Here is a 10337-nt window from a genome sequence, read left to right on the forward strand (position 1 = left end):
CATGATTGGCATCGGTTTTTTGTTTGAATTTGTTTCAATGTGGTACATTTACATTAAGGGACAAACCGAAACTACTCAGGCTTTAATATAATAGAGTTTTGGGACATCTCCTATGTTTCCTGACACGATTTGAGGGAAAACTTTATGAAACAATGCAATCCGTTGCCGATATTTTTCTTGGAATATTTTGCACTGAGAGTTATAATGCTCAATCCAAAATAGGTTTCTGATCACTAATTTGTCCCGTTTTTTAAAGACTTGGCACGTTTTCAATGTTTAAAAGCAAAACGGGGTTGCATTGAAACATTTTTTTGGATTTTTTTTAGATAACCGAACTATAACGTGGCATAAGTTTTGGTGCCATAAGCGTTTTGATTCGCCGGACAGGGATTCTGGCATTTTATGATAAATTTATGGTATGTTTGCCGTGTTAGACTGATTTGGACAGACGAAAGTCTCACATATTTGGCGAATTTGTGACCAGACAACGTGTGTGACAAATTAGCTCTATTTTTTTCTCTTTATGTTTTCTTTTATTCTATCTTTTCCTATTTAACTAGAACAAGAGAACAAGATATTCTCAACGTAATATATACCAATGACTAAACATTCAATTTTTTTATTGTGTCAATTTTTTCGAGATGTCACCATGTTTGTTACATCCATTACTGTATCTTTCCGCTGTTGATCTGAAAAAGAGCACAACTTAGACTAACCAAATCAGATTAAAGATTTTTAAATACGTTGGAAATTATACAGCAATGTAAACTTTAAATCCAACAGAAAGTTCAGAAATGCACAATGTTACATGACACAACGTTTCAAATTTATCTTTTCAACTTACTTTACCACTCTTCATTCTTTATGTCTTCTATCATAGCTTCTATAATGGCATCAGCAAGTAAATACTCCATGGCATCTTGAAAAGTACATGAAATGTTAAACAATGTATTTTAGTCAAGCAAATTATGAAAATATCTTTCATAATGTTCCCCTTCCTTTGATTGTAAGGTGTACTTTTGGCCTGTGAATTTTAGTTTTGTATCGAAGTTTGTATTCTGATTTAGTAAAAACACTGGTTCCTATCCTTCTTTAATTTGTAGTTTCATAAACCTTTGCAAGAAATTAGTTGTACTTTTATCAGCTATGTCGAAAAAAATAAACCAAATTGCAGGAATTGACTATAGTAAGGCTACTATTATTTTATAAACTTATTGGTATTGTTGTGAAAATGTTGTTCGATAGATCATCTAAACCGTATTGAAGCTTTTACTTAAATATTCTTAAACGATATTACTTTGACATTAGATCTCGTAACCCTTCTTTGATACTGTCGTAACCCGATGAAAGACTTCCGACTGCTTAAGAACCCCTGCTTTAAATGAACTTTTGTAGCGGAAAAATCAATAAAAACATACTTTGCTTACCGTTTTCCGTGTCTCTGCAAAAATAATAATTTTTTTAGATGTCTCTAAAACGATGCAATAAAAACATTTTTAACACCCTTGTTACAAGTAAGAACTTTATGTTAGTTTTTTTATTTACTTTTATAGCATTATAATTGTCAAAACAGAGCACTTCAGATTACATGATTTCCAATAACTTGTTTTTCTGTATTAATTTTGAAAACTAAAACAACATACCCGAAATGGTGATTTACTAGTCCCTTAGCACAAGGCTTAAGGACGTGATTAACAACCCCTCGTGCCACATGGCCTACAAATGCTTCTGTTTCCACCAGTAGCACTGCACTAACCACAATAGCACCAATTACGAATTTATTCATATTGTCAATTAAACGGTTCCCAGCTTTACCCGCTACATTTGATATTGGATGGTCTGTTAGTGGCGCAAGTTTATATGAGATATAGGAGTCAATGTGCGATCAAAAATTACCGTGCTGGTATTTTTTGTCGTGCTCATTTAACTCTAAAGTATCAGTTTCGAGGATTCTACCCGTGTTATGTGGCACGATTTAAAATGAAGTTGTATGGAAGCAGAACACGTTCCCTACAGATTTCCCTGAAACATTTTGCCGTAGGAAAATTTAATGATTAAGCAAAAAAGAAAAATTAAGCATGGTTTGGTACTTTTTATTAAAAACGCGAAGCAAATTTGTATTGTTTTGAAAACACGAGGTCAAAAAAACCACCCTGCTGTTTTTTTTTCTTTCTAAAATTCCAAAACCTCGATAGGACTAAATTTAGGCGTTATTAACGTTAGTCGTTCTCTATGTAGATTGTTTGGTGGTTTTTACAAAATGTAGGTATATTATTATAATTTAAATGTTATGCATCTAAAACTATATAACGTATATTGTTACTTTTCCTAAGCAATGAAAACTTTGTTTTTCATTATATTCTGTATTCATGAGTTACTGTTATTTCTTAATTGCAATCGCAAAATAGCACACAAATTGTAAAATATAAAGTCTCGGCAGCTTGTTCTAAAGTTAGAAATCAAATATTCATTCAGATACAGGTAATCTTGTTGGGTTTTAGTGCAATTAAAACGTGCTTTTTTTAGCCATAAAAAACGTCTCACAAATTACCACTATAAATAGTTATTCCGAAACTCCCCCAAAAAAATAACTCACAAACCATGCTAATAATGCATAGCTTTTTCATGATATTAGGTTGTAAACTGCTTTGGGTTGTCAAAACTATGCAGGTTAAACTGGAAATTTCCTGAAAATTTCCTTAAACTGGAATTCACAGCAACATAACAATTTACACGCAGGTTGGTTCCAAAGTAGTATGTTTATCAACGAAACAAGCAACATTAAATTTTTGACAATCGGTTTGGTAATTGTAGATTGTAAAATTTAATGGCTCACAACAATTTGGATTTAGTTTTTCACACATTTGAGTTTAAGACACTTAAGTAAACATTCCATTGGTATATTATCTTCGTTGAAGTCTTTAGTTTCTGTAAAGACAACAAATGGGTGAATCTGATAGGTTTAACACAAATTATAAGCGTAGACATTTTTTATTCCATTTCCTCAATCAAGGCCTGAGTAATTGCTTCGGCAATGAATTCGTCCATTTCAGCTGTGGTTTAGAAAAAGATTTCAATGAAAGCAACAACTAAACAAGAGAATAATTGCAATCTGTCATAGCAAAGTTGTAGGCTATTACGTAATGTATGTTTTATACTAGAGCATTAAAAATAAATAACATACACTCGCTTTCAAAGTTTTAAACGAAGAAAAATATTTTTTTAAACGTCCCAAGTATAACAATTTTTTTTGCCAGTCACTCTCTCTTGGGGTTAAGAAGAATAAAAAGAAATATTTGAAATAATAAAAAGAAGCAGCTGCATTTTCCAACAGCGTTTGTTTCTAATTTTATTCGGTTTTATTCGCTTTGTGTGTTTTCTTGACTATAAAACATAAATAAAATGTTTGTCGATTATGTTGCAGACCATACTCACTGATTCGAATTATAAGGTCTCGTCATTGGAGCTAGTGACAACACTTGGGCCGTTTCGGCTAGTGTTGGCTTCTTACGGCGCTTTAGTAACATTATGAAAGGTTGGTTTTCTACTCACCCTCATTTCTATTTTTTGTAAACTTTCGTAGCTACATGCGAAAATCCAGTTCAATATGGGTGTACAGCATGTTCCATAACTGCTCCAACTGTGTTTAAAAACAAACAACGACGTAATTTACAGTTTAATAGGGAAATGAAAATCAAACAATTAAGTCATACTACCTGCATCCAAATCTCTGTAAAATAAAAACAATGATACAGTTGGTTATCTCAAAAATAGCAAACTAAGTACTTTTGCATTAGATAAAGTTTTGGACAGATTGTGACTTACCCATAGTGTTCTCTTACTTGTGTGTATTCTTTACCAGCCGCTGAACCGACGTTTTCCATTGCACAAGGTTCAAGTTCAATTATGCAAGATCACATGTTTTCCTATGTGTTCCTCAATTTGATTTACAAGCAATGTTGCAACCAAAGTTACACACATCATTTGCTTAGTCATATTTGCGAACTGGATTATGAGTTTGCAACAGCTACAAGTGATGACCCAGTTTCGTAGGAAGAAGTTACATGTAGAAGTGTTTTGATTAAAGTATTAATCCATTGTTGAGAAACATTTGCTGACCATTGTATCCTACTTGGGGTTATTGGGCAAACGTGTTTCCGGTATTGTATTGTTTGTATTTATTACTGATAATCGCGATGTCAACAAAGAAACAATTGCGACGCAAATTTTCTCATAAAAAAGAGGTAACTACGGAATTTTCCCCACGTTTTCCAAAACCTTTATTGCAAACCCAGCTTATAAAAAACTCATGAGCTTTTTTCAATGCGATAGTATTGTAAAATAAATTGTACATTTCGAAGGGGATACTTAATTGGAAGCAGTTGACACCATAAACGGTTTTCAGTTATAAACAGCGACATTATATCAGATTAAAACCAATGCAGGTTTGTTATTAAAACCATCATCAACGTCGAGATTTTCTCCTGGTGTGGTTTATCTACTTTTTTTAGTTTAACTAAACCAATAAGAAGCATCAAGTTTCAACCCTAAAAGCATTTTGATTCGCTTGACCAAGTTGGTACCGTTTTATGAGATATGCCTCTTGCATCTATCGTCTATCACGAGTTTAGACGATCTATTTAATTTTGTTAGTAACCACACCAGTAATCTTCTTTGACTTTGTAGTTACCTTAACAAAAGCACAAAAATAATATTACCATCTACAGTAATTTGCAACACCGTATACAAACGTGTTTTGAAAATAGTATTTTATGGAAAGCATAGATTTGAAGGTGTTGAAAGAACATATAGAATTTCTGGCAACGCTGAGATTTAAAAAATATTTGATGTGGCAAACAATCTCTTTTTTATTCTCGGTGTTTCCCTTTTTCTCTCTATTCGCATTTAACTTGAACAGGAAAATATCATATTCTGAATGTAACCTATACCACTCACAAAACATTTAATCCTGTTCATTTTATTTAGCTTATTATTTGGTAATTGAACATATTTTTCAAACCCATTGTTTTCCGTTGTCGATCTGAAATGAAAACAAAAAACACTTTGACTAACCTGAGTTGATCAAACCAGATTTTACTTTATATTAACGGTAAAAATTTTATTCCAATTCAAAAATTTTACAGAATTATAAATGTTTAACCTGCATAACGTTTGAAAATTGAAAATTTGAACTAACTTTACCACTTCTCATTCTTTATTTCATCCATCATGGCTTCAATCATTGCATCAGCCAGTAGATACACCATGACATCTTTTAAAATACATAATATGTCTTGTACGAGTTTAAGACAAGTCAATTATGAAAACATCTTGGCTTTGTTTTTCTCCCTCATTGTTGGGTGCACTTTGGGCTTTTACATGTTAGTGTTAAATGTTGAAAACAAAAATGTTTTTGGGGGTAATGGGTAAGACAGCAGTTCTTAACATTCTTAAGCTTTAAACCTCACAAACTTCTGCTAAACATTGTTGCCCCTCTATCGACAATATTTGATACCATATCTCTTAACCATACTTTGACGCGTTTACCCCTAGTAAGGTACACCGTCAGATTCCCTGCATAAAAAAGTATGCTCGGAGTGGGAAAAAAGGTGAAAACATATTTTGCTTACCATTTTCCGTGTCCCTGCAAAAATAATTATTTTATAAAAAACATCTTAAAAGACAAAAGTATGAACTTCATATTATACTATATGTTTCCTTTCAGGAGAGCATTCAGTTTAAAAAACTGATCATTTCAGATTATATCTTTCCCAATAACTTTGGCCAACAAAACATACCCCAAATGTTTTGTAACGTGGGTTACTACTCCCTTGACACACGGCACAAGATTTTATTCATATTGTCAACTAGACGGCTCCCAGCTTTACCAAACGCATTTGATATTGGATGAGGTTGTGGTTCAAGTTTATAGTAGATGAAAAGAACCAATTACCGATCGAAAAATCCCCGTTTTGTTCCATGCCGATTTAACTATGAAATTTCATGAATGGGTATTTTCCCCGTGTTACGTGGCACGATTTATATTGAAGCAAAAATCTATTCCCTTTTTTTTCTTGAAACAGTTTGACGGAATATTGTGAAGCGCCAACAAAAAAACCTTTTGAGCCCATTTTGGTATTTTTTCACAAACTGGGAGATTTTTGTATCGTTTTAAAAAAAAGCTAAAAATACCCTGCTATTAAATTCTGCTAACACTGATGATGGTTAAGTTTTAAGTTTTGTTTATTATTTTAATATAAATGCAATCAGTGATTACATTAAAGCGGGGTGCCGACAGTGCACTATGTTTCGATCTCAGAAGATGTAATCAGTGCAGTAGGTGACAAGATATATAAATTCAAAGTGATATAATTTGTAACACAAGGCACATCATTGCCACAAACATATTCTTGTATTTCTTAACAATCAAAGTCTTTCCGTTCCAAAAATATTTTGATTTTATGAGATTAGTTAGTTTATTCACATTTGAGAGTATTGATGATTAGACCTTGGCAGGGTGTACTGAGGTCAAAATCAAATAAACGACATACAGTTTACAACAGTGTTAAGCATTTCAGTTAAGTAAATTGAAATATGTTTCAGTAGGTAAAGCTTCGTCTTAAACAAAACAAACATTTTTCAGTTGTCCAAACTATTATACACTAAGTTTGGGGCAGTATTTCTCAATCTCTGCAACATATACCACTAGTGGTCAACGAGGGCTTTTCAAGAGATGCGTAAGAGGTTGTTTGCTGTACATATTCCAGTCATAACAAGAACTACTGCCAGTGTTGAGATACTACAAAGACAAAGAAAACTTAGTCACGTTTGCTTTTTTTTCATTTTCTAGTTTTGAAAGTCCATCAATGCTTGGTTTATTGCTTCGGCAAGGAATACCTCCATTTCAGCTGCGGTGTTTATAAAAACGGTTAATAAAAATCTAATTTAGACCAAAATATACGATAGATATACCAATACAAGAACGCACATTACGTCGGTTTGGTAATTGCTCACAGTACGCCAGTTTGCTACCGCTAAGTGACGTACTTAAATATTTTAAAAGCAGTTTGTGTACAAAATGTTAACGGTGGGCAGGAACTTAGCCGAATGGCCCTCGTTCCGTATCCACACACCCACATCAAAAATAAAGTAATCCAGGTTTGTCGCCGGGAGTGTCCTTGGTTCGAACTCCGTGAAAAGAATACTAACGGTTAGGAGGGTTAGGTTAGCCTGAGGTTTCATAATAATAATAACAACAAAATCGACCCCAAAACTTTTTTGTGTTAAACTTAGTCCTTAACTCTATCTTGGTTTTACTGATTTATTAACTGCGCGCTCTCTCCTCTACCGCAAAACCTTTTGTACCGTGAGTTTCTATATTAGCTTCTCTACCAAAATATACAGATTTAAAACTATTTGAAACAATAAATTTGTTGGCCATTAAAACAAAAGTAATTATGGTCTCTGAATATAACAATAAATAACATATCTTTGGTTTCGAGGTAAGCACTTTTTTCCAAGGAATGCAGCCTGACTACGGTAACTATAGCCAGGTGATTGTTTCCGTCATGGTAGTTGGTTTCAATTTGGCGCGTGGTGATACCGGTTTTGTTGCTTCTTGTTATAATGTGACATGTAGTCTGCAGTCTGCACCAACTATTTTTGTTAAAAAAACTTTACGGATAACATTTTGAATTGTAATTTATTTTGCGCAAAGTCGCGAACATCGTCTGCAACCTGTTTAATATCACACAATGTATTTTTGTTTGTTTGTTTAGAAAGACTGTAGCCTATAAAGAACAGCTACACTGTACTATAGTTTACTAAAATTTTAAAATATTTTATAGTATACTAAAATAGTATAATACAGGTCATGTGCCCTTTAAGTCTACAGCATCAAGTCAGCCACTGGTGAAAGCATTTGGTTCTGATGGGCGAAACCTTTTTTCCTGACTGACATGCCATGACCATCACCATTGGGAACATATTGCTCAACTTTAACAATTTTGCCTGCCAATTACAAAAGCAACAAAATGGTGTTGAAATCAGGGACAAGAAATCAACCAATAAGTGTGAGGTAGGTATCAGATGGCAGAACACAAACATATTTTTTGTGTCAGATTAAGAACAGACATAAATAACAGAAACTTCACAAGTTAACAGAAAAAAACCCTAATTTTTGAAAGGATTTTGCTTCATTAAAAATGTCCAGTTAACCAAAGACCCTTGCCTTAAAAAATGAATACTCACTCAAAATAGTACACACTGTGTTCCTCATAAAAACTTAACTTTTAGTTGCTAATTTTACTAATTTAGAAAGTTCAGGTTTTTACATCAATATTGATTCTGAATTTATAAACAGATCTCATAAACAAGTAAAAGATGCTTCTTGCAATGAGGTGGTGTTTACACAAGATGATAGCATCAACAAGAAATTTGGTCAGTTACTATTGTCATCCAGTGAGTGCATGGTGTTTATGACTGAAAAAAGTGCAACTTCTAGAAATACTTAAAAACATTTTTTTTCTATTTTCTAATACAGATTTTGTTGGTTGCAGACTTGCAGTACACTTTCTTTCTGTGCAACCCACTCTCACATAAAATCTCCAGCATGCACGCCTGTGTTATCGGGCTGATAATTGTGCGCAGGTATTTTTGCAGTGTATATGGCTATGCTAAATTTTCTTCCAATGTACAAAATTTATTGCTCATACAATATGTAAATCTGTTGCCATGGTAGTTTTATTTTTGTTGAAAAGGTTTAGTATTTCTTTAGCAATGTCTACATCAGGGGTTCTTAACCAAGGGTTCTCGTACCCCCAAGGGGTGTGAGAACTGTTCCTAGGGGGTGCGGGGATGCTGAATCATTAAGGTTGGTTAGATCTATTCTATATAATTAAGAAACCCAGGGGGGTTAAGAACCACTGGTCTACATTCTACAGGCAGTCAGAATAAAGATTACATATTGTCTGGGTGTTGGTTATTACCCATTGATAAATTAATCATTTCTCCAACCAATTAGAACTTGGTTGTCGAATACAGTAGTACAAACATTTTTTTTTTCTTGTATGATATTTACCACAAATGACATTTGAAGATAGTTTATATAATGGAAGCTGTTTTTATGCATGCTGAGTGCAGATTTTTTTCTTGGTACTATTGGGTTATTTTTACATTTTTTGAGGAAGACTCGGTTAAGGTTTAATTAACATCAGGAGCTAAATATACCAATAACTTGAGGTTTTTGTTCTAATTGACAAACCTGCCACATCTTTCAGCAAATGTGTTTTTGGTTGTTTTGTTGGTAAAAGCCTTCTCACTACGGTCAAATTTTACTGTACCTATTTCAATCAAATTGTATACTTTCAGTTTAATATTGTAATAAAAATAAATATTCCTTATTTTCTTTTTGAAGTTTTTGAAAAACTGATGTTTGTTTATTGATTCATTTACAATACAATTTCAAAATCAATATGATTACCTAATTTGCCTTTTTAATGACAGTCACAGGCTTGTACTCCATATAACTAAAGGACTCATATTTTATGTGTGTTTAATTTATGAATAAAACAGCCTTTTGCAATGCACTGGCACAAACAGTAAAATGTTACAAAACAGAAATGTGAAAGAGAATGTGAAACATGGATTTTTTTTGTTTAAAACAAAAATATGGCTTCTTTAGTTACAATTGTATGATTAAATGCTTTTTTAAGAAAATCGCAAACATGTTTGCTTCAAACTAGCCAGTAAACTGTGTTTTATGTTAGGATATTAATGCATGATCAAAACATTGTGTATGGTGTAGTAGGTTCTGGGTGGAGTTTATACCAAAAATAAAAAGGCATTTGCACAGCTTTGTGGTCTTCATTTCTCAGAAAAAGTTTCCATTTAAAAAGGGAGAACAGTTCCGTTTTGTTAGTCATTTAAGTCGCAATATGGCTGGGTCTCCCAACTGTGTTAAAAATTCGATGTTGAATAAAATAGTTCGAGTATATATATTAAAAAAACAGGACAGTGAAGTTCATGAGTAGGAGCAAAACTTCATCAGAATTAACCCTAACATTGAATCTTTTATATGGGAGTGTTTATACGCATTTAATGTTTAATAAGTACCTCAAACTCCTTTTGAGAGCGTACACAATATAACTTAACCTACCTAAAACCAAGAACACAAACTGGCGCCAGTTTGTTTACAACGGTATGTGACGTCATAATGCGTACATTTTTATTCATGGTAGTCAGGCTGCATTCCTTGGAAAAAAGTGCTTACCTGGTTTCGAAGTCTCTGCAAAAGAAAAACAAAATAGTTTAACTTTCTAAACGAACGTCTTGAATAA

General features: G+C 33.1%; 1 protein-coding gene and 1 long non-coding RNA gene across 7 annotated transcripts; one reads left to right on the plus strand and one right to left on the minus strand.

The window, feature by feature from the left end:
* Window positions 1-7508: 7508 nt before the first annotated feature.
* On the plus strand, window positions 7509-9853 carry LOC145209138 (uncharacterized). 6 transcript variants are annotated; one of them, XM_080079388.1, is made up of 4 exons: window positions 7524-7539; window positions 7888-8077; window positions 8363-8460; window positions 8559-9853. In XM_080079388.1, the coding sequence occupies exons 2-4, from the start codon at window positions 8034-8036 to the stop codon at window positions 8738-8740; spliced, it is 324 nt and encodes a 107-aa protein (XP_079935514.1). In that variant the 5' UTR covers window positions 7524-7539; window positions 7888-8033; the 3' UTR covers window positions 8741-9853. The 6 variants fall into 6 exon arrangements, with proteins under 6 accessions (XP_079935516.1, XP_079935512.1, XP_079935517.1 ...); XM_080079387.1 differs by having other exon boundaries at window positions 7535-7553; XM_080079390.1 differs by having other exon boundaries at window positions 7509-8077; window positions 8543-9853.
* On the minus strand, window positions 9570-10263 carry LOC145209140 (uncharacterized). Its single transcript, XR_013855015.1, has 2 exons — window positions 10157-10263; window positions 9570-9952 (listed from the first exon to the last, which is right to left on the minus strand). It is a non-coding gene; the product is annotated as an uncharacterized LOC145209140 (long non-coding RNA).
* Window positions 10264-10337: the final 74 nt, after the last annotated feature.

This window comes from Phallusia mammillata, chromosome 1, assembly GCF_965637545.1.
Source record: "Phallusia mammillata chromosome 1, kaPhaMamm4.hap1.1, whole genome shotgun sequence".
Classification (NCBI taxonomy): Eukaryota; Metazoa; Chordata; class Ascidiacea; order Phlebobranchia; family Ascidiidae; genus Phallusia; species Phallusia mammillata.